General features: G+C 44.6%; 1 protein-coding gene across 1 annotated transcript in view; it reads right to left on the reverse strand.

The window, feature by feature from the left end:
* Positions 1-8,257: 8,257 nt before the first annotated feature.
* LOC144807733 (uncharacterized) overlaps positions 8,258-25,633 on the reverse strand; it is an 85,276-nt gene continuing 67,900 nt past the window's right edge. Inside the window, exon 3 of the mRNA XM_078673399.1 lies at positions 8,258-11,839. Within this exon, the coding sequence (XP_078529525.1) occupies positions 9,829-11,172 (1,344 nt within the window). The 5' untranslated portion in view covers positions 11,173-11,839 and the 3' untranslated portion in view covers positions 8,258-9,828. The remainder of the gene's footprint in view (positions 11,840-25,633) is intronic.

A 25,633-nucleotide genomic window follows, 5' to 3' on the forward strand; every position in this document is an offset into this window, starting at 1 on the left:
TCTCTCCTAGGCCTGGTATCCACCTAACCTCAGTCTGGCCAATCGGTGGTCAAAAAGGATTTATCTAGATCATAAATTGACCACGACGTGTGGAGGAAGTTCCCACCATCACGGGATGCAAAATACTAAAAAAAGAAGCACAATAGATCGTATGCTTGCATGCATGATGCATGTTATTGGACACCATAGAAGGTATCCAGCCGTCTAGTGTCTATACGATGTCCCCCTTAGAAACAGAGTTAACGGGGCTATTTCATAAAAAAAAACCTTGGGTGGTTAATAGAATCAATCACACACCGTAAAAAGTGCTAGATAAAATATATTGCTGCATAAGAGGTTACCACACCCCCCTGGAAATCCACAACCTCCTCCAATAAATCACATTAGAAAGGCATGCATCTAAACTGATGAAAATTGCAACCATCTGTACCTGACCCAGGTGGCGTACTCACCGAGTTTATCAATGTTTAAAACTCGAAATGGGCCCCGGCAGGGAGGATTCCAAAGAACACAACGAATGGTAGTGTCATTGGTTATTCTGAGGGGGCCCATATGTGCACTTGGTGGACAGGGGCCTACTTGGTGTTTTTATGTGTGCTGCACTGTGCCAAGGGTATCAGGGACATGTTCCACTGTCATTGTGTGTCTGCGGTGTGCTTCACATGATTGCGCATGTGTGCCATTGTGCTCATCTCCCCCGCCCCTCGGTCCGTCGTCGTCACTCACCCTGTTGCTGTTCGGTCAGGTCATATTGTGCTCTGTCCAGGTCCCGAACTCCTGCCACCGTCTCCACACTGATGACTGTGCCCACCATTTCTTCCAGCTCGTCCTGTGGCGCAGGCCTCCCACCTCCAGTCACCGTTGCTGCCTTCCTGTTGGCGGCGATTTTCTGTGTGGTCTGCCTTTGCACATCATGCCTGCACCGCCTTACCTCCTCCATGGACATCCTTGCCACTCCGACTGCATTGACGTTGGTGACGATGGTCTGCCATATTTCGGTTTGGGTTACCAGTGTAGTTATTGGTAGTGTCCTATCACCTCCGTGACGTTGATCCGGACTTCCTGCGGACTGAACCTCGTCTTCCTCTTCCTCTTCTCCTTGCCCTTTGCTGAACCCGGGGTTCCTGGCTGGTCCTCCGTGTGGTTTGTGGGATTAGGCTTCTCCTCTGAACTCAGTCCGGGTGCATCCATGGTGCTACGCGGTTTGAATTGGTTTTGGCGTGTTTCTTTGTTTTGGATTTTATAGTACATTTTCCCTCATGACGCATGGGTATTGCAGGGCTGTCGCTGGTTATCGTTAATTTTGGTATCACGCTTTGGGGCATCGCATTTGTTTTGGCGTTCGTGTTTTGCATTTTTTGTAAGTCGCGTTGGATTTTGCACAGTCATTTGGCGCGCTATCATGCTACTACCGCATGGTGCCGCCGGGTTGGGAATTGGACGTTAAGACAGTGTTATTTTCTCGTGATAGACTGCGATATGCACACTTGCGTTAAGTTACTTTTAAGATGGTTATCACACGTTCTTGAGAATATGCCCCACAATCGTGCAAACGTCGGGGAATACATTTCAAGCAAAGTGGCCCAGAGCCCCTTTCTCGTGCAACAGGCTCTTCCACCTCAGAGCCCGAATCAGACCCACCAGTACACAGTCAAAACTAGCACTAGTCTGGCACTTTGCCACTCCACTTAAATTCCAAATTCTATGGACACTGGTCTTTATTGCATTTTTGAAAACCTTGATAACCTTAAACGGAAGACTGAATTTGGATCTGCCTCTGCCTTTCCTAAGAGACTTAATCTTGACCCAGTCTCCCACGTCGACCACTGTTCTCTTTACAGCCCTCCTTTTATCATACAAGATATCTTTTTTTCATCACCTCTTTCTCTCTTCCCAGCCCTTCATACTGCCCACCTTTTCATCCACTAAGGTTCTTTTGGTCATTACCCACAACGGAGTAACCTCCATTTTGGGCACCTTCCCTTTAAATAAACGAAAGGGAGTTTCACCAGTAGACGAATAAGAAGTGAACCTATACTCGCTGACCTTCTTCCTCATGGCCAACTCCCAGCTTTCACCACAGGCAAAAGCTTGCTGAAGAGTCTCTTTAAGAACCTTGACAAACCTTTCCACCACACCATTGCTTTGTGGATGGTACAGGGATGCCTTCTTATGCTTGATCCCCTTGGAATTCAGAAACTCTCCCATGACAGGGTACGTGAACTGAACACAATTGTCTGACAAGAGTGTTAACGGGAAACCCTCACGTTCAAATAATTCTTCTAGAAACTCAATCCCTACACCAGACTCAACGGAATTAACCACCTTGATATCAGGCCAATGGGAAAACCTATCAATACACACAATCAAATAGCGATACTGAGTCTTCAACTTCACAGGTCCCAAAATATCTATAGAAATGTCCATCCACGGACCAGTAGCCTGTTCCCTAATAACCATGGGTTGCGTCCTGCACTTCAATATCGTGTCACAACTCGCACATTAAGCACATTCACGCACCAACCTATCAACATGTACAGCCACCAATATGCTTCCCTGATCCCTTTCTTTGTCTTGGCAATGACCATGCATGAGGCATGAGCGCTCGTTGCTAGCTTTTCCCTTAGTGCAAGGGGTGCAACCAACTTACGACCACGGACGAGGAGACCATCCCCCACCGCCAGATTTTCCCTAACTCGCCAAAACCCTTTGAGGACCTCTTCACAGTCCTTCTCACACCAGCCACTAACCATGGTTAGGACTTTCTGCAAATCTAAACCGATCATGTGATGTTCCCTCCACTCACTCTCAGAAATCAACCTTTCACTAATCACACACACAGTAATTCCTTCATCCAGTTCTTAACCTACAAACCACTCAACATCATCTGTTCCTCTCAGCCCTTGGACCAAACAAATGTGCTTCCCATTTGGAGGAGAGACCTCAAACAAGAGCTTTTCCCTTTAAAGTTCAGAACGAGCTTTTGATAAAATTCAGCCATACACAGAAACTTTACAAACTCTTCTTTGTTCAAAGGGGTGCACAAATTACAAAGGGTATTTACCAATGAAGCTTTGGATTTGATGCCTGCAGCAGACACAAAATGCCCTCAGGTATTTCTTTGACATCAAATTTGCACTTGTCAGCCCTAAGGGAGAGGTCAGCATCGCACAACTTCTTCAATTACCATGGATGACTCTCCCTTTGAAGTCAATCGTGCCCCAGAAATAACCCAGCAACTCAATAGTCACCCCACCTTAACCTTTTGGTCTAATGTCTGGCTTCAACAGGGTGACTTTGCCCAGCAGAGTACGCTCATAAAATGTTTTTGGGACTAGCGGTATCTTGGCCGAAGAGTCGAAGAGCATGCTCACTGGAGCATCATTGATCAAAACTAGATTCTGAGGGCCATCACTCGCGTTCCCTGTGACTGGGAGAATATAGATTCCTTCCAAAACTCCTTCATAAAGATCAACTTCCCTGACTTTATGTTCGTTGCCCATTCTGCAGCTCTTTGAGACGTGACTTTCCTATCACAAGGTTCGCACATGGGCTTCCTGCCTGGGCAGTCTTTAAAGTTGGCCATATGGCCAGAGTTGCGACACCTGAAGCAATTCCCCTGAAAATTCTTTGTGTTAAAGGGCTTTGAAGTGGTGCTCGATTTGTGTTTAACGAACCTATCCACCAGCACCTTGACATCAATGTTCTCCTTTTTATCACCTGAACTGACTTTGCGTATAATATCAACACACGCTTTTGAATGCTCATTACTGTTGGCTATGGTCAGTACTTCTTGAAGCAATGGCGTGTCTTTTTGCTGCAGGGCGTGTCTCGTTTTGTCGAGGGTGCATCCCAACATGAACTGATCTCTTAAGCGCTCCCCTAAGCTGCACCATAATTGAACAAAGCCAATTTGCGCAAGGTAGTCATGTCCTGTTCCGCCGACTCATCCTTCCTTTGCATTCTTCTCCCGAAGTGATATCGTTCAAGGACAGTACTCACTTCGGGAAGGTAGTGCAAGTCCAACTTTTTTAAGCAGATCTCGTATTCATTAAGAGTGGCAGAGTCACTATCAGAGAGATCAGGAAGGTGTTCAAAGAATTCTTGTCCCTCAGAGCCCAAACAATGCATTAACCATGAGGCTTTCCTCTCTGCGCTTAAGGAAGTGCCACAGACATGAGCATAATGTGTGAAAACCTTCTTCCACTTCACCCACGAGAGAGGAGGAACTCCTGGAGATGTCAACAAGAAGGGAGGGGCAGTGACATTTTGCATGTTGTACGTACTATGTTTTGTCCTAGTTACTACTTAAGGGTGAACTTCAGTGATCTGCTTACAGTGCGCGACATCCACAAGCCTTATAAGCTGTGCACATCAGCAACACTGCATGAAACTTCAGCAGTTAAAATTTAGACCAATGTGTGCAATCCCAGAAACTTTATTTGCTGTGTGCATTAGCGGAACCATCAGCCCGATTACTGATGGCACATATTTATACAGGGAGGAGTCACTTTAGTCTGGTGCTCAATTACATGTGTAGACGTGAGTCTGGTGGTGCTTGATAACTGAAAGGCACATATTTGTTTAGATACAATTTCATATATGTCGAATTTATTATTCATATTACAGCGCCTTCGACCTTGAGAAGCCCATCCTAGACCAGTGTGTGGACAAAGCACATGCCGACAAATCGAGGACAAAGGGATTGGGACATTGTCTAGGAACACTAACAACAAATCCTACATCAAACCTCACGTTTAACTGATGGAGCGCAAAGAGCGATATACTGAGAAGAAGTAACCTGGAGAATTGCTGCAAATTAAAGTTAACTAAAAGAACTAATAAAGAACTACATATCCACAGCTGTGAGACCTGGAAGCTGATTATTTCTCAATATAGCGCTTGTTTGTGATTACCTTACAGTGCTCACATTATCATCCGCGCTAGAAGAGATTGGAGCCTGGGGTGTCTGGTCACAGAAGCTCATTTACATACAAAGGGGGGGTGACAGCTTGTTCACAACGCGCAGCACAACTTGTTTACGTAAAATGCTAGTACACAGAACTGGGTAAAGTCTTGTGTCTCTTTTTTTCATTTTCTTTAATATATTCTGCACCTCGCTCTCTTCTCTTTCTTGCATATCAATTCACCGTAAATTACTCAAATTCACTACTGCTTTATCAGAAAGGCACAAGTCAGGGGTCAGCACAGTTTGATGGGGTCCTGTGAGAAGTTAGCCTGGCATATGATGTCCACTAGTTCTAGTGGGCACCTTGCACCAGTCTAATCGACCCTTATTGATGGTGGTTGTAAAGTCAACCTTATAGAAAGCTATCCTAGTGGTAGCATGAACCAGCAGTCAATAGGCTAAGACTTCAGAGAGCATGGGAAGCTAGTTGTTTTACCAAATATAATCCCTTGAATACCAAATGAAAGGACACCACACAAGGTATATATCAAATATATATGTATTTATTCTAAACACAACCCCTCTGCACTCTTTATGAGGTCAGAGGTAAAAGTACATTACAAGATTCTCAATTAGCATACGATAAGTTGAACAAATACAGTTATTTCCCAGGGGCCTCACAAACTATATATAAAAATAGTGGAATAAGAACCACGTCTGGAATGGAAAGTAGGCCTAGGGCCTAGAGAATCGCTGGGGCTACACTAAACAACCAAAGGTTAGGAAGTAGGAGGCCCACGGGAGACGCGTTCAGTGTCTAAACACAGCCGCAGGTTACCATTGACGTATAATGGAGAACGAAGAAGTTACAAAGTTACTGTTTAAGAACAATTCCAGATGGACTACGATAAAACCCCTTTAAACCAGGATTATTCGAGAGTCAAGACCCACGGGAGCACCGGAGTACTCATGTTACCTCACCCAGGGAAGTTGGGTGCATAGGTGTCTTTTCGTGTCGGGTTTCGTCGTCGTTTTCTAAGGAGACCTGTAAAGAAGTGCTGCAGGCGACCAGAGGAGAAGTGTCAGGGAGGATCCAAGGATCGAGCGAAGATCTGAAGAACCTGAAAGCAGAGGGGACAGAGTCTGGGTCACTAGCCTGTGACCAGGAAGGTGCCATGAAGGAACCAGGCGATGTCGGATGCTTTCAAAGTGAAGATGGTGAGCTTGTCTCTTCAGCCACGTGGTCCAGGAGGCATCAACGATGACCAGGCGCTGGATTCGAGGTGTCCCACAAAGGATCTTGATGACTGCGGTGTCGGTATCCGGACTGTACCCAACAAGCCTTGGCAACCGCAACCCACGCAGGATGTCGAGATTGGCTCTGTTGCAGACCAGCAAGGTCTGGGGCGCTTCTCCTTTTCAAGGAAGCTGAAGCAAGCCTGGAGCAACCAGGAAAGCAAGTGAAGTTGTTCAGAAAGTCTTCCAGGGGCTCACTAGCCAACGGACTAGGAACCGGGAAGACGTGTCAAGTTGAAATGCAAAGGCGGGGCCGAGGGGACACTCGTGGAGTGTGCGGGCTTCATCTTCGGTGCAAATCGTGCTCCGGTCAGGGGCTTCAAGTACCCCAATGCACGACTGCGAGTTACCTCAGGAGTCGATGCAGTTAGCAAATTGCAGGATGGTCAGGAGTTCCAGTCCCACATCTCTCGTGTCCGCCAGGGGTCTCAGATTCGCTGTGGATGTTGGTCGGGTCAGAGAATTCTGGAAGTCCAGTTCCTGTGTCACAGCCTCTTCGGGATCCGGCGGGAGCCTCGGGGTTGCTATCTAGCAAAGTTGCTGTTGGTGCCTGTTTGAACAGGGTGGCAACTCCTTGACCACAAGGGAGATGTCCTCAGTCTTCCAGTCGGTATGGAAAGTCGAAGTTCCGGGATTTCAGCATCAAGATGTCTTCCAGGTGAATCTAAAGTCCTAGGGACACAGCACCTATACTTATACTGAGTTAGGGGGCTGGACTACCAGCTAGGTCCCTCCTATGGGTGGACCAGGGGAGGGGGTGGCTACACCCCATTCCCTTTGTCCAGTTTCACGCCAGAGCTGGGGCTTGCGCACCAGCAACCGGTTTGAACTGGGCTATGCATGGAGCACCTTGTGTGCCCCAGGCAGTGTCTGAAAAAGCATTCCCTTAATGTAACCCTCCCTGCCTCAATACACTACACCCTGCCTGGGGAGGTGCTGGCACCTCCCGTGACAGGAAACCTTTTGTCCAGGCCTCCCCTGCCAGAGTTTCGTTCAGCAGCAGGAGGGCAGACTCACGTCTGTGGCAGCAGCATCCATTTTGTGATGCCAGGGCTCTGTTTAAGTTTAACCGGGTCTACCAGTAACTACATGTCTTCTCCCTCTAGAAGGGTGGAATGCTACCCCCGCCGCCAGGACTGGCGGGGGGTAGTATTCCAAAGTGTTTGACACCTTAAACGACATGTTTCGATAAAGCCAAACCAAAGTTAGCATTAACCGCGAGAATTATAATGCACTTAAGAGTATATGGTATGGCTATATCATAGAACAGCTATAAGGAGATGGTTCCGAAAGCTGCAGAGGGGCTCAGCTCATGCCAGAGCACCATCTCACACATAACCAAGCACTCTGCCTCCAGGATTGTCGAGGCCTACCAGGATTGTCGTGGCTTATAGGTGTATATGTGCCTATATATATGTATGGATATAGGTATACTATATCCCAGTAAGGGGTGATTGCACCACCTTACCTAGGCTGTGGGAACAGACCTTTGTTGTCAGTTTGGAGGGCCAGCCAGGGGTGGCATAATACATGCTGCAGCCCATGGTAGGCCTTGGATGCACCTATGCCCTGGGTACCTATGGTACACTACACAGGGCTCACAAAGGTGACCCAATACCCAATCTGGTATGTACCTAAAGTACATGGAGTCCATTTTACAGTGAAAGCAGATAGGCCTGGGCCCTGATTAGCAGGGTCCCAGCCCAACTAAGTCGAAAACCATCAAAACTCCAGGCAAAAAGTGGGGGCAACCATATAGTCAGATATCCACCTTCCTACAGGTCCCCCCACTATTATCTAGAAAAGGGTGTCAGTTTCACCTAGCTCCTTAACCTGCGACGGGGAATTGTTACTTTGTGCCCCAGCACTGCAGACACAGGCCTCTGAGTGTTTGTTTGTGTGAATGGCGCAAGAGCGGAACAGAGAACTTGACAAAATTAGCCCTTCTGTTGCTTAATACACTATAAATGTGAAACACTTTGGGGCTTACGGGCTGGATAAAAACAACGTCAGGAAACAAAGGCAAATTAAAAGCACATTTTATTTATGCGCTAAAAACTATTTAAAAATGTAATTTCCAAGTTCCACATATCTGTTTAAAAATATTTACACTTTCAGTCATTTCCGAGTTTAGTTACAAAATGATAGTGGGAAAACACATGAAGTATAAAAACTGAAACCGTTATTTTACGTTTCTTGTTTTTTGTTTTTAAAACAGGCCATCGACCTTTCATGTGAAAATTATTATAAGGGCCTGACATCACTTTTTGTGACGTCACTGCATATGACTTCATTGTGATTCGCATATGATAATGGGCTCCTTCTTTATTTTCCTTCCTTGTGTCCTGTTTATTTGCAAGACATGGGTCTATGGGTATTAAAACTAAATGTATAAATTCACAGGTGTTCAGCCCCTTTCTCTGGCGATGTCACACATTGACATGTATTCGGCTGGTTCTTCTATTTTTAGGTGAATACAAATAACGTGCCGTTCCCCCTCCTCCCATTTCTCTTTCTTTTTCTCCCCCTTTCTTTGTCTCTCTCGCTCTCTTTATCTCTCCCCCTCTCTATCTCCCTCACACTCCTATTAGCTTTAGCTTCATGAACGTCACTGCCGTTTCTGGCATTCATACGACAAATCCTTCAGAACATTTGAGACCAAGGGACAATCAGTGTGGAAAACAAGTTGCTGGGAGTGCAACTGATTGTACTGGCACATATATGCTTTTGGTTTAACTCTGTTTTATTGAACTTCAAACATCTAAATTGGCACATTACAACATATAGGCTTTTGATGTGGGATTTCGCTATTTCACCACATTCTTCAAACAGAGTCTGCTGCTTACAGTGGCTCAATTCTTGTAAAAAGTAGAGTTTGGCAAGACACAAAATTAATAGGGAGAGCCAAGTCGGAGATGAGCCAGAGATCACACTTAGTTATAAGGCTCGAGGCACGAGCTGATCCATCAACCGGTAACAGTCTGTAAAAGATGCAGCAAAATATACTTAAAAATAAGGTATATGCTCTTTTATATCTAGCAATTGGCTATTTCTTAAACACCTGTGCTTTGCTTTAGTTCATTACATATACTGCATATACTGAAGTGACATTTGCTAATAGTAATACATACATTTTACCAATGAAGCTTCCATCTCCAGAGCCCTGCCAACATGTCCACTCTGGGTGTGTTGGGTTTATAGGTTTTATCACTAATCCGACAAGTTAGTTGAAAGTACCGTTGTTAGTCGCAGTATTGTTCAGTGTTGCTTTTACAGGTAGTGTGATCAGGTACGATTGAATATTTTTCTTTATATCTCTTCTCAACCAAAAAACAATCAACAATATTATGTGTTCGCTGATGTTTGTAGGTTTGATAATTGTCTAAAGCTCTTCCCACATTCATTACACTTGAATGGTTTTTCTCCTGTGTGAGTTCGCTGATGATACCTTACTTGGGAAGAGAAGCGAAAACTACTGTCACATCACTACAACGATAGGGTTTTCCCCCTGTGTGTGTTCGCTGATGACTTTGTAGCTCTGATAATCGACTAAAGCTCTTCACACATTCACTGCATTTAAATGTTTTTTCCCCTGTGTGTATTCGCTGATGACTTTGAAGGTTTTATAACTCACTAAAGCTCTTCACACATTCACAGCACTTGAATGGTTTTTCACCTGTGTGTGTTCGCTGATGTCTTTGTAGAAGTGATAACTGACTAAAGCTCATCCCACATTCACTGCAGTTGAATGGCTTTTCTCCTGTGTGTGTTTGATTATGTCTTTGAAGGTTTGATAACTCACTAAAGCACTTTGCACATTCACTGCACTTGAATGGTTTTTCCCCCGTGTGTGTTCGCTGATGACTTTGAAGGTGTGATAACTGACTAAAGCACTTTGCACATTCACTGCACTTGAATGGTTTTTCTCCTGTGTGTGTTCGCTGATGACTCTGTAGGTCTGAAAATTGACTAAAGCGCTTCACACATTCACTGCATTTAAAAGGTTTTTCTCCTGTGTGTGTTCGCTGATGTCTTTGAAGGTGTGATGACTGACTAAAGCTCTTCACACATTCACAGCACTTGAATGGTTTTTCCCCTGTGTGTGTTCGCTGATGTCGTCGTAGAAGATATAACTGACTAAAGCTCATCCAACATTCATTGCACTTGAATGGTTTTTCTCCTGTGTGAGTTCGCTGATGATACCTTAATGCCGAAGAGAAGCGAAAATTACTGTCACATTCACTACAATTATAGGGGTTTTCCCCTGTGTGTGTTCGCTGATGTGATTGAAGACTTGATAACTCACTATAGCACTTTGCACATTCACTGCACTTGAATGGCTTTTCCCCTGTGTGTGTTCGCTGATGTCTTTGAAGGCCTGATAACTGACTAAAGAACTTTGTACATTCACTGCACTTGAATGGCTTTTCCCCTGTGTGTGTTCGCTGATGTCTTTGAAGGTGTGATAACTGACTATAGCACTTTGTACATTCACTGCACTTGAATGGCTTTTCCCCTGTGTGTGTTCGCTGATGTCTTTGAATGTGTGATAACTGCCTAAAGCACTTTGCACATTCACTGCACTTGAATGGCTTTTTCCCTGTGTGTGTTCGCTGATGTGTTTGGAGGTTTGATAAGTAACGAAAGCACTTCACGCATTCACTGCATTTAAATGGCTTTTCCCCTGTGTGTGTTCGCTGATGGCTTTGTAGGTCCGATAATCGACTAAAGCTCTTCCCACATTCACTGCACTTGAATGTTTTTTCTCCTGTGTAGGTTTGCTGATGAAGCTTGCGTTTTGATGACAAACGAAAGCTCTTGCTGCATGTGTGTGATTCTTCTTTCTTGGATAGTGTCTGCGGGTCGGGTATATATTTGTCTACAACCCATGACTGCATTTCCTGATGGGCCAACATGGCTGATAAAGCACTTGTGGTTTTCTCGCACACTTTATATGTGTGCTGCATTTTGCATGTTTGATTTCAGTTTTAACATTAAAATGCAATAGCCACCAAATATTTGCCACACTCCAAATACGTAGAAGGTGTCTTTGTAGGCGATTGTGCCTTTAGATTGGATTATGGCAATGCACGCTTGCGGGCAAAGATGTATCTTCCTTCTGGCCGGTGCAAATCGGGACAGTCTGCTGTATTGTAGAAACAAGAACTCCTCTTTCCTTTACCCTTCTGTTGTCTGGCTCCGCTCTGTTGTGCTTTTCTCTGGTTACTGTGGTTTGGCCAGAAAGAGTTTACAATACACCTAGAGCACGGAATGATGGCTTGTCATCATTTTCTAAAACAGAGCACTGCGGTAATCACATCATAGCGCTCCCATGATCAAAGCTGATGTTAGGCACTTGTTTATGGAGGAGGCGGTTTGTTATTTTTGTTGCCTTAATTTTCCTACGGTCATTTCTTTGTCTTTTGGCGTGGTGGTGCACAGCTCAGACTCTTACAATCACTGAAATGCCCTTGATGCTTCATCCGGGACCTGTCAGTTTGTGTGCAGGTTCCCTTGTCGCCGACTGCGCTGATGTTTTCCTGAATACTGAAGCTCATTATTTCTGCTGTTATTGGAGATTTACCGCATTCGCTTCATTATTGATGGTCATTTCTCACATTCAAGGCTTGTTTTCTGTTGGATGTAAAGATATCTAAAATTACTGAATTGAAACATAATGGAATAAGAATTCACAATGTTTAACTGGTTGTAAAAGACATTTTGGGGGGAGATTTACCAAATCTCCACGCAATACAGCGCAACCCACCCTCCCCGAGCGAGGCTGCGATGCATTGCGCAACAGGGAGGGAGCAGGAGAGCACCATATTTTCAAAGATATGGCTCTCTCCTTCCCTTTCCCTTGTGCTGGCACTGATTACAGCAGCCCTGTGCCATGCACACACCTTAGCACCAGAGCGCTTGTAGTGTAGTTCCTAAATCCCTAATAGGCTCTGCGCATTGGAATAATATACACTATAGTTTTAGCATAAGACTGAGGTCAGTATGCTCCTATCGAATGCAATAAACTTAATTACTTGTGTGTGCCAGCTAACTCAGAGGTCACTAAAAACTTCTCGAAACTACAAGAAGGGATCCGTTTTTGACAACCGCTTATACATGACAACTTTGTTTCCCTTTGGAATCGGAACAGTCTCAGAATCGTGGAAACAATAGATAACAGTTTCACTCAGTCAATCGTGCATGCTTCATTTCTACAGAGTTGTACACAGAAATAGATAGATGGGCGTTTCAATAAAAAGGGTTTATTGAACAGTCTTATTTCTCGTACAAGAGATATGAACTGCTACAATCATATATCAGAATGGAAAGTATAATACGTACAGCGTTAGCAGTAGGATTAGATAATACTGCTATAGCATGGTTTGTAGTGATGACATATATTCATAAAAATACATACATAAATAACACAGGCTAAAATATGAATACTCATCTAGTGCTTCTAAATATTTCTACCCCAGTGTACCTAACCTAAGTGTAGTACGAGGTAGGAAGTAGGTGCTCTAAAGTATAGATAGTTATAGTTTAGTTTTCCATAGTTGCCAAGAGTCCCTCTAGGTTCTAATCTGCTCCATACCTTAGAATGAGAAAGGTTGGAATCTCTTTCCGGGTCTCGATCTTCTAACACCCCGCAAGGGGAATCAGAAAACACTGGAGCTGGATTCTGTACAAGGAGGATGGCAGCGCCTGGTCAGTGCGTCAGGCGTGGATTCATACTTCCTTCCGAACTTGCCGTGGCGAGCCGTGCACGTATATAGCCGTAGCTTGCCATGGTAATTGAAGGTATATTCATACCTTGATTGTGTTTAGGAATGCCAGTATTGACGTAAATGTCGGGCACAGGAACGTCATGAATGAACCCCTAAGGAACAGATGTTCATACATAATAAATGATTTCTTGGAGAAATCAATGATCCAAGCAAGGGAAAGTCCTAAAGGCTTAACAGTCTGGTTTTTGAAGAACTTGTGACGTAACTGGGCGGATGTAGGTGACCATGCCTGTATTTGGTTTGTATGGATAATACCTAAATAAGGGTATGATTTGTATGCCTATATAAGGACACTGCGAAGTGTGCCTATATAACGGCGTACATCGGAAAACCTATATGCGGTATCTAAATCGACACACAACACGCTAGGGTGTGTGTGTGTGAGTCCAGCATAGGCTTTGTACAGGAAGGACACCCTTCCTGTACACAATACTGTGCCTAGACATGAGGGAAACCTTTTCCCACTTTGTATGTTTGTTGCACAGTGCAGCACGTATGCAAAGTCAGAAAAGGAAGGAAAAAGTAAAGCATTTCTCCTTCCTTGCGCCTAGTTTAACAGGGTGCAGTTTTCTCACTCTGAACCCAATCTACTGTATTTGGTAAATTGGGTTTAGCGTGAGAAACCATGGGTGGTTGCACGGAAACGCCCATGCACCACCCTTGGCAGGCCACTATGGTGCAAAGTAACGTGAAGCAGTGCTATGCGATGCTTCACATTACTTTTACGTTATTTGCTGGAAAGAAAAGTAGGAAAAAAAGATTTTGCGCTGTTTAGTGCCACTTTAGTGACGCAAACATGGCAAAAAATCTTAGTAAATCTTCACCTTATTCTTTACCGCCTTTGAAACGTAGCAAGGAATATTTCATCATACACGGATATTTAACTTAAAGTTCTGTTGATCAGGTGACAACAGAGTAACTGAGCAAAGTAAGGGGCTCACGGAGGACCCAAGTGCTTGAGGTTTTGCTTAAGATAGACGCACATGGTCAAGATTTAATTTAAACAACAATAGATTTTAGAAAAAGAGATGGATCAGGCTGGGCTGTAAACTTTCCAGTAACTCTTTATGAAGTATACAACAAAAATAACTCCAGTCACACACTTCTTCTCATTCCTTTCCTATTCACTTAAGATCATCTCAAATACCAACTCCTGTCTTTACCTCGCTGGTCATAAGTCACCTTTTTATTTATAAAAATTATTTTTATTGCAGATACCCAGAGAAAAGAAGGGGCAACATTGACACAGTTATTCAAATAAACAACATTACATATCAGAATATAGGCAGCGGAGCCACACATGTCCATCCGATATTCATCTCAAGTATCAATCTGCCAATAGCGATGGTGTGATATCCAAACATGGTCAACCTAACATAGTGGGCATCCGTTGAAGCCAACTGGGCATCCGCTTTTCTCTTATAGAGCCCCCCGCCCCCCCCCCCCCGAGAACCAACAATGCTTTAATGGAAAAATCAGCATGTTAACATTTTGTTCATAACTCAACAGTACAGTCATGTCAGTGGCCTTGTACATTCCCCTAGGTCCCATCCCTCCCCCCGCACCTGGCATACAGTTGATGCATATAATGTTCGTCGACCCGCAAGTCGTAATACAACAGGATCCACTCGGTACACGTGTCTCCACCCCATCTCATCTCTCCCCGCCAGCGTGTAATGCATTCATGTGCCACCCTCTCCCAGCCCTCCATCTAGCCCGTGGTAGTGTCTCCACTTAGACCAGACATTTCTGAACTTTCTCGGGCATCCTCTTGATTTTTATGTCACCCGCTCTGATGCCATATGAGAGGCCCAACCCTCGTCTCCACTCCTCCACATTAGGGGCGGTCGCTGCCCCCCAATATTTTGCAATTTCCCTTTTTGCCACCACTAAAGCCAAGGCCAGGAACACCAACAGGGGACGGGGGAGATCGACATCATTAGTCACTCCCAGAATAGCTAATTTGGGCTCTTGCTCCAGCGATACATACAGAACCTCCCTCAGTTCAGTAAAGATGAGGGTCCAATAGGTCATAAGTCACCTTTGACACTTTCAACAGCTCCCTTGGCTCAAGCATTTCTGGTTTCTTCTAACCTGGAAGACTGGAACATTATTGTGAGCTGAGGGGGGTTTCCTATCGCCATACAGGGCATGGTTCTGGCCCTGAAAGACAACTTTAAAAAGCAAGTCTTTAGTTCTTCCTAAAGTAGATAAAGTTCTGTAAGATGCAACTCCTTCCGGGGCTTTTGTTTAAAACAGAACGAGGGGTTCACTGTAAGGCCCGTCCTTTAGATTATAAGCGCAGATATGGCAAACAAATGTTGATTCATATAATTTTATATTCAACAATATCAGTCATTTAGTACTTACAGAGAATCCATCAGAACCAATAATTTACCTGACATATCCACGCAGCAGATGTGGGCATTTTACTCTTTTTTCCCCCTTTTCCACCAAATACATGGTATCTGGCATGACGTTGTCCGTTTGGGGCCCAGTAGGCCACTTTGTGACTGGATGGGCATTTGGCAGAGCTGGAGGAGGTGTCAGGTATCCACAGGTGATGCGGCATTTCTAACTTTGCATATTTCTCATATTCAAGTTTACTAATTTCCTTTCCTTCGGCCCCCCTACTGTCCCTTGGCTGCGCACTCACTCTGTGCGGTTCATCAGAAGTCAGATAATGGCCTGATAGTCACAAGGCCATGGATCTCGCTTCTTCTACAACACTTATTGCAGACATAGGGCCTAGTTAGGAGTTTGTCCAACAGATTTTTGCCTCAAAACTAGGGGTGGGTGAAGGATTCCGCTCTGCCGGGGGAGCTTGCAAAGTTTTGTCCACGGAGTTCCAAAAATTCCACGAAGTGATGCAGAACAGAGTTTTTTTTCTCAAGCGGTTCGCCAACGGTAAGGTGGCGATCGCTTGTAAGAAAATATATCACGCTAGACCTCCACCTGGCGAAATTTTTCATTGTAGGAGGTCGAGTGTAGAAATCTGCCATTCTCGTTGATGAAGCTGCCACTCAATAAGATTGTCAATTCGAGCGGCAGAAAGCAGCAGCGCCCTCTGGCGTGACGCGTAGTGCTATTCATGCTCATTTTACAATGTGGGACAAACTCCTGGCACTAAAAATCAGTGAGAGCAGCGCAACTTAAACTCTGCCACTTGCGGAAGTCCGCAGAGTGCGTCGGAGTTTCATGGAGCTCCACAGAGTAAAACTCTGCGAACTACACCAAGGCTTAATCAAAACGTGACAGATATCCGGTCTCCCTCCTTGGTCATCACCTACCCAGTCAGTCTTTAGACAGACTTCTTTACGTCTCTCCTTATTGTCTCTTCCTTTATCCTCACTTTCTCACTTCCCCTACCCCCCACTACTTTTCTCTTCTCTCCTAATGTATTGCTGATTGCTTTATGTTATGTTTAATTATTGTTCTTTTTCTATGATATTGCTGAACCACATTGTTCCACTTCCTCTCGTCTCTCCTGTCCTTTCCTCCCCCATCCTTCCTCTATTTTATGTCTCTCCTTCTCTCCTCTCTCAATGTTTTGAGACTGAACTATTTTGTTTGATGCCCGATGGAGCTACCTGGTTTAGCTATAGGGGAGATGGGCCGTGGATTCCCTCCTTGGTCGTCGCCTACCCAGTCAGTCTTTAGACAGACTTCTTTTCGTCTCTCCTTATTGTCTCTTCCTTTATCCTCACTTTCTCACCTCCCCTACCCCCCACTACTTTTCCCTCTCTTTTCTCTCCTCTCCTAATGTATTGCTGATTGCTTTATGTTATGTTTAATTATTGTTCTTTTTCTATGATATTGCTAAACCACATTGCTCCACTTCCTTTCATCTCTCCAGTCCTCTCCTCCCGCATCCTTCCTCTCTTTTATGTCTCTCCTTCTCTCCTCTCTCAATGTTTTGAGACTGAACTATTTTGTCTGGCGCCCGATGGAGCTACCTGGCTTAGCTATAGAGGAGATGGGCCGTGGATTCCCTCCTTGGTCGTCGCCTACCCATTCGGTCTGTAGACAGGCTTTTTTTCGGGACTCCTTCTTTTCTCTTCCATTATCCTCCCTTTCTCACCTCCCCTGCCCCCTCCACTACTTCTCTCTGTCCTTCTCTCCCATCCTAATTGTATTGCTAATTTTTTTATGTACTGTGTAATTTGTTGAATTTGTTCTGTTACAGTGTTGACTCTCATGTAAAGCGCTCTGATACCTTCGGGTCTAGCCAGCGCTATATAAAACTCTTTAAATAAAAAAGAAAATAATAAAATAAATAAATAATTGCCACAGTATGTAATGCATTTTTAATGGGTCAGGCTGTCGTACAGATACTGCTTACCTATATACCGTGTTAAGTTAGCATGAGCTTATTAAAGTGTTTAAACGCCATTTTTCCTTTAGCTGCTTTTGCACACGACACATAATTGTTATTTTAGCTTTCAACCGAGAAGAGCGGTGTGATTTACATAAGAATAATATGTTATTGCTCTGCTATCAGCTTTGTTTGGTAAAATATGTCTGCACAGTGAGTGCTGAAGCTTCCCAGGATATGTCGACACAGTTGAAACAAGAGGGTCAGATTTAGCACATTCCTAATATGTAAGTATACAGGGGCAGATTAATAAATCTCCTGGTTGTTTCTCGATAAACAAAAGGTTTTCCAATAACATTAATGGTTGGACATCACAAATGAACAACGAAGTTCAGTTTCTCATGTTCTTTATTCAAAATTCCATAGGAGTAAGCTTGACAAAAAGACAGCCGACACGTGTTTCGTCAGTACTAGGGATAAGTACTAAAGCCTTTTTCAAGGCTAGGCAAGATGAAGAATAACGTCATGTGTCACATAAGGGCTTGTCCAAACAAGAAGATATAAAATATGGAACCATATAAAAAGAAACTCCGGGAAGTCAAGTCATGGTCCAAGTATTGAAGAATATAGAATCAAAGCATCCTGGTCCGAGTGTCGTAATAAAGCACCTGGGAAGTTATAAAGGCACCTGCATACACCAAATGCAAGGCCAGTCCGTATAATAGCGGAATCAGTAAAACGTTTTACTGATTCCGCTAATATACGGACTGGACTCTACATGCTTCTCGCTACAGTGGGGCTTGGCTGCAGTATATTGGAATACTCTTCCAGGGACGTCCATTATATAAGCTCACACACCTACATGTGAGCACTGGACTGCACCCTCGACAATCTCATCATCCACCATCGGGACAATTTGATTAATACGACGATTAATCCTCCGGCCTGATTGAGCATACTTGGTCACGACATCCGTATGGGGGAGCCTTGCATTTGGTGTATGCAGGTCCCTTTACAACTTCCCGGGTGCTTTATTACGACACTCGGACCAGGATGCTTTGATTCTATATTCTTCAATACTTGGACCATGACTTGACTTCCCGGATTTTCTTTTTATATGGTTCCATATTTTATATCTTCTTGTTTGGACAAGCCCTTATGTGACACATGACGTTATTCTTCATCTTGCCTAGCCTTGAAAAAGGCTTTAGTACTTATCCCTAGTACTGACGAAACACGTGTCGGCTGTCTTTTTGTCAAGCTTACTCCTATGGAATTTTGAATAAAGAACATGAGAAACTGAACTTCGTTGTTCATTTGTGATGTCCAACCATTAATGTTATTGGAAAACCTTTTGTTTATCGAGAAACAACCAGGAGATTTATTAATCTGCCTCTGTATACTTACATGTTAGGAATGTGCTAAATTGGACCCTCTTGTTTCATATGTATCTGGTCAATCTTTGATTGTCATTGAATCTCTCTTGGTAGTGGGGGATAGTGGTCTGTACAGCACTCCGTCTTCGTAATTGAAGTTTTGTTACATTTCCAGCACTTATCATACATCTAATTGTCAATAGTGAATGTTTGGTCTCTTCCTTTTGGATACACCACTACCGTCTCTCCCTCTCTAAGTCGACACAGTATTGTTGTAAGGTCTGATCTTCGCACCTTTCTAGACATAACATGAATGCAGCTGCTGCCAAAATCGGGCTTTACGCGCCTTTCACATTGCTTTGCTGAGAGCACACGTAACACACTTGATGGTGCTTCGCATGCAGAGAGCTGGTGGAAGATGATGTGATCCTCTGCCACTGAGATTTTGAGGTATGGGCCCGCCCTGCTAAAACCCAAAGAGACCTTCATAGATAATAATATTCTATGCTAGTTAGGGAGGGTGAGAATTAGGTGTTGCTAACTCCTATTCATTTCAGCATATTAGAATGCTGTCACCTTTCACATTTTATGGACTATTAACTATGCTGATAACTTAGCTTGTGATAATATGTTTGCTTGTATTATCTAAGATACTGCGTTTGAGAACCCTGCATTAGTAAGTAAATATTTCAAATGTGCACGTGTCCTCTTTTACTCCACGTTCTGGTTTGAAATGATTGCATAACAAAAGAGTGTTCATGTGTTCCACGATACCTGAGGTAGTCTAAGTTCATGTTCTGGTCTGTCTAAACATTGGGAGTTTATTATGACCAATGAAACACTGTAGTTAGCTCGGTAACTGGATTTTGGGTACTGAGGTGAGTTTTGGGTCATCCTAATTCACTAAGGTTCCAGATCTCTATACACAGTTTTGTAGGAGAACGGAATTCCAGCTACATGGCGCCCAACGTGCTCGGTCTTATATCATGACACTCGAGTAGTATATCATTCAATCCTTTACCCCTTCATGGTCATTTCCGGAAAACGGCGATGTCGGAAAAACCTACCTATTTTTGAAATAGGTCTTTTCAAGCTTGAATCTTTCTAAAACGATTTCCTTGAATTACTACCCAGTTGTGCTACATAGTTTACTTTGTTTTCTACGTTGCTGTGCCGTCATGGCTCAACCAGTTGACATTCCGCAGCGTAGTCGTGTTGCGGTGCGCAATCATTTACAGACTTACCAAGTACCCTTGGAGGGCTTGGCTGTAATAATGGTGGTGAGTGCGGATGCTGCTTACCCATACAAACTGTTCTATTCGTGGGTAACGTTTCCGGCTGTGGACGCTAACTCTGGTTTGTTCCACAATTACACTCCCTCACCAGTACCAAATGAATATACACCGTACAGAGCACAGGAAGTCCTATTGATCATTGGCAGCATCGAGTTTGGTTTGGTGGTGCCCTGCCCCATTTTCTAACCGCTCCGAGGTTAGGTCCTTTGTCCATTCCAGGTGCTGCTTGGCCTATTTTGGGTGGATTTACTCCTCATCCTCAGCACGGCAATTGTACCCTGGCGGAAGTTCGTAGACTACATGTTGTCTCAATTGCCGTGATTCGTGCCTTGGTGCAATACATAGGTCATCATCTTCAGGGTGGGCCCCCGGGTGGGCCCCCGGGTGGTGCGGCGCTTCCGCCGGACAGGGCGGATTGAAGCTCAGTCCTGTGATGGTCAATGCTGTGATGGGCAAGCGGCCCCAGGAAAAGGATGATTTTCCTTTCTGGCTTGCCGAGAAATTTGACCAGCTGGAAGCAGTTTTTCCTAATACAACTCCTGGTGACAAGCACAGGATTTTGACAATTAGTTTACTGAAGGATTTAGCTCCTGAACTCGCTGACTGTGTGACCTGGGGTAGAACATTTGCGGCAGTCTACGCGAGGTGTTATGGCACTCAGTCTATGGCTGTCCTGCCGACGATCATTAAACGTGTTCAAAATGATCACGGACCGGAGGCTGCAGTTGAATTGGGTATGCTCTTGTGTGGCTCCTTTGAAATAGTTTGCGATCTCATTCTTGCTAATGTCAAGGGGGATGCAGTGAACTTTCAGGTGGCCAATGCTTTGGCGGCGATTCCCGATGCCGAGAAACCCCATCAGTTAGCGAGAATTATTGTGGTTGCGTATAAAACCGTGGGTCGCAATAGCAAAGGTCTAAAGCCTTTTTCTGTCAAAGAGAAAAAGCAACCACAAGGGCAGACTTCAGAGACGGAAGTTCAGCCCAAGTCTAAAAAGCAAAATTGGCCTAAAAAACAAAATCAGGGTAAGCAACAGCAACAACAAACACAGGATTCTGGTCCTGCGTCTCAATTGCCTGCGCAAACAGAACGTGTTTATGACTTGCGCGATCGCGCGACGATTAAGTCACCTGATCGATTTCAGGTTTCTGATCAACGCTCTCCTCGTTCCTTTCAGGAATCATCGGCCGCGATGACCGGTGGTGGAGGAGGCGGAAGGGGTCGAGGTGGTCAGCAAGGATGCGACCAGCCCCGCCCAAAAGAGGGTGCAGGAAAACAAGACGGCTCAACGCCGAAGAGACCGCAGTTTGCCAAAAAGAAAGTCGCGGCTTTAACAGCGCATCGATATGCCACAGATAGTGAGAACAGCTGCAGCAGTTTGAAAAAGAGTTTTGAGGACAGCCTGGCCTACAGCAGATTGCTGTTTTATATGCACATCTACACAGTAGTGTTTTGTGAAAGTGTGTATGGGGGTCCATGTGGCTGCCTTACAAATGTCGTCAAGAGGAATATTCCCTTGGAAAGCCATGGATGCCCCCATTTTCCTCGTAGAGTGTGCTCTAGGGGGAACGGTTAAAGTGTGTTTTACTTTTTGATAGCATATCTGAATGCATTTAACTATCCATCTGGCTATTCCTGACTTTGATATTGGATTTCCCTTGTGTTGTGGCGCAAAAGCAACAAATAGTTGCTTTGTTTTCCTAAATGATTTCGTTCTGTCTACATAATAAAGGAGAGCTCTTTTTACATCAAGTGTGTGTAGGGCTCTCTCAGTTACTGACTGAGGATTTTGAAAGAATACTCGCAGTTCTATTGACTGATTAATGTGGAAATTGGATACGACCTTTGGCATGAACTTAGGGTTTGTTCTAAGAACCACCCTGTTGGCATGAACTTGCATGAAAGGTTCCTGAATTGTTAGTGCTTGTAATTCGCTCACTCGTCTGAGTAAGGTAATGGCAACCAAAAATGCTAGCTTCCAAGTTAAGAATTGCAGTTCGCATGAGTGGAGAGGTTCAAAGGGAGGTCCCATAAGTCTGGTAAGTACTATATTAAGATTCCAGACAGGGGAAGGGGGATGTCTTGGAGGGATCACCCTTTTACGACCCTCCATGAAGGCTTTGATTGCTGGCACTCTAAACAGTGTCTAGTGTAGTTCCTATATTCCCAATAGGCTCTGCGCATTGGAAGAACATAAACGATAGTGTAGACGTAGGACTGAGGTCAACTAGGTCTCTATTGAATATGTTAAACTTAATTATGTGTGCCAACTAGCTCAGAGGTCACTAGAAACTTTCTCGAATAAACAAGAATGGATTAGTCTCTGATAACCGCATTAACATGACAACTTTGCTCCCTCCAGAATAAGAAGTATATCTCCAGAGTCGCGGAAACAATAGATAACTATTTCACTCAGTCAATTGTGCATGCTTCGTTTCACTAGAATTGCAGAGAACATAGAGAGACAGGGCGTTTTCAATAAAAGAGGTTATTTATTGAATAGTCTTCTTTCTCATTCAAGAGAAGTGGATTGCTACAATTGTTATACTTGTTATAAAGTAAAGTGCGTACAATAAAAAGGGTATTATGAAATAATACTGTAAAAGCATGGTATAGTTTCTAAGCCATACGGTCTTTAAAATGGTTAAAATGCATACATTGATATACAATGACTAAAAGTACTCAACTGGTGCTTCTAAGATACGCCTACCCCAGTGTAACTAACCTAAGCCTAGTACAGGGAAGGAGTAAGTAGAATTACAGTTTAAGTTAAGATAGTTTCTGCCAGGAATCTAAGTCAGGAATTCTCTAAGGATCTAATCAGCTCCATACCTTGGGCATAGGATGAAGGAGGTCTTGTATCTCGCTCTCAGGACTCGATCTCCCAGCAACCCGCAAGGGTGTCCGGGAAACACTGGAGCTGGATTTCTCTCGGCAGAGAGAGGGCAGCGTCTTTCCCAGTGCGTCAGATGGGAGGGTCGGCTCCTTTCGGCTCTTTCCGACTGCAAGGCTTCGGGTCAGTAGTCAGTCGATCTGCTCCGCACCACCGTGAGTTTGCCAAGGATGATGCGGTAATATTTATACCTGACAGGTGCCGGGTTTGACGTAAGGTTTGGACATAAGACCTCACCACAAGTTCCTTCAGGACTTGCGAGTTCTAGGACAAATCAAAACAAAAGCAGGGGGAATTCCCGGTGCTGCTGCAGGTTTGGTTTACTTAGGAACACGTTGTACATTTCTAGGAAGCTTCGTGTAATAGCCATGCTGTGTGCGTGCTGCATCGGCTATTATTTAATAGAGGTGTGATTCTTAAGCTCATAAGGCTATGGTATGCATTAACCACGTGAGGGCAAGAATCGGGAATAATTAAATAGATTGAATCACAACAAGTGAAAGATGTTGCCTGTTTTGAAGGTATGCTGCTATAGCAGCTAGGTGTAGTCATATTGAAGAGTATGCTAAGTTGCATTTTTGTAGGTGCAGCAGGTAGCATACAACGTTTTGTATGGAAGCGTCTAATGGGTTTATTTGGGTATTGTTGCAGTAAATAACACATCTTTTCCATTTAGCAGCATAGCACGCTCGTGTAGTTGGTCGTCTTGCCTCCTTAATGATGTTCATGCAGTCCGGAGGCAAGTTAAGGTACCTGAACTCTAAGAGTTCAGGAGCCAGATCGCTAGGTTCATCTGATTGGGATCTGGGTGTCTGACCTCTCCATGGTTCTGCGTTAGAAGACGAGGTGCAAGGCACAGTCTTTGATGAGGAACTACTGAAAGTTCTAGGAACTTTTGTGTACCAAGGTTGTCTCGCCCATGTGGGAGCAACTAGGATTAGTGTGAGGGAGTGTTGCCGCAGTTTGCGTGCCACCAGCGGAATTAGCGGTGCTGGGGAAAAGCGTACGCAAATCTGCCTGACCAGTTCATCCATATCGCATTTCCCTGTGACAACAGGTGTGGGAACCTGGTGGCAAAGTACTGCCATTTTGAGTTATCATTTGTGGCAAACAGGTCTAATTCTGGGTGACCCCACTGTTGGAAGAATGGCTGGAGAACTTGGGGGTGAATCTCCCATTCGTGTAGTTGCTGGCTGGGCCTGCTGAGCAGGTCTGCTATCTGATTGTCCTTCCCTGGAAGATGTTCTGCTAGGAGAAAGATGTTTTTTGGAATTGCCCACTTCCATATGCTTTGTGCCAGGTGGGACAGCTGTGGAGAGTGGGTTCCGCCCTGTTTCTGGATATAGTACATTGCGGTCATGTTGTCCGTCCGGATCAACACAGTCTTGTTGTACAAATATTTTTTGGAATGCCTTCAGGGCTAGGAATATCGCTAGCAACTCTAGTTGGTTGATATGCAGTCTCTTTTGTTTGGTTGTCCAGAGCCCTTGTACTGTGGGATGTATGATATTACAACGCATGCTTTTACCACGCATGCCTTTACAACGCGGTTTTTACAACGCATGCCTTTATAACACGTAGTGCTTTGGGGCGCTGGAGAGTGAATAGTTTAATTTACTATTCCAACTCCAGTCCCCGTGGATAGTAGGGAAGGTGTTGGATAGTAAATTAAACCTATTCCCTATCCTAGAGCGCCCCCCAGTGCAATGCGTTGTAATGGTTTACGTTGTAAAAGTTGTGTCGTAAAGGCACTGCGTGGTAAAAGTTGCGTTGTAAAGGATGTTTCCCGTACTGTGTATTGAAGGAGATGGGCTCCCCAACCGGTTAGCGATGCGTCCGCTGTTAGTACTATTTGTGGGACTGGCTCTTGGAACAGTCGCCCCTTGGAAAGGTTTTGTGGGTTCCACCACTGCAGAGAGTTGTGAGTGCGACTGTCCACCAACACTAGGTCTTTTAGTTGTCCTAGAGCCTGGTTCCATTGCCATACTAGACATTCTTGTAAGGGACGCATTTGAAGCCTGGCATGGGGGACAATGAATATGCAGGAGGCCATCATGCCTATGAGCTGCATAAAGACTCGAGCTGGCAGAGAGTGTGGTGGCAGAAGTTTGTGAATAAGTATCTGCATGCTGGCCACCCTTGCTGAGTTTGGGTATGCTTTTGCCACAGAGGTGTTTATAGTTGCTCCCAGATATTGTTGTGTGTGGGATGGTTGCAGATGCGATTTTGGGTAGTTTATCGAAAAGCCTAGGCTGTGTAGCAGCTGAAGCGTTTGAGATGTGTGTGCTGCACATTGTTGGTACGATTTGGCTTGTATTAGCCAATCGTCGAGATAGGGGAACACATGGATGTGTTGCCTTCTGAGATGTGCGGCCACTGTCACTAAGAATTTAGTAAACACTCTTGGAGCCGTGGTAACCCCGAAGGGCAAAACCTTTAAATTGGTAGTGGTGCCCCTCTATTGTGAACCTGAGATATTTTCTGTGGGCTGGATGGATGGGTATGTGAAAATACGCATCCTTGAGGTCCAGTGTTGCTTGGAAGTCTCCTTGTTGTACCAATGGGGGCACTTGCTGTAGAGTGATCATATGGAAGTGGGCTGACGAGCCTGGGATCCCGCACCTACGCGCCTGAGTGGTACTATACCTGGCAGATATTGGCAGCCATCGGCAACCCCAGTACACGGCCTATCCCTGCTGATGAGGGGTAATACCCCGAAACACGTGTCCAGGGATGGCGAAGACAGCGAAGATAGCAGAAG

The sequence above is a fragment of the Lissotriton helveticus genome, chromosome 1_2 (assembly GCF_964261635.1).
Source record: "Lissotriton helveticus chromosome 1_2, aLisHel1.1, whole genome shotgun sequence".
Lineage (NCBI taxonomy): Eukaryota > Metazoa > Chordata > Amphibia > Caudata > Salamandridae > Lissotriton > Lissotriton helveticus.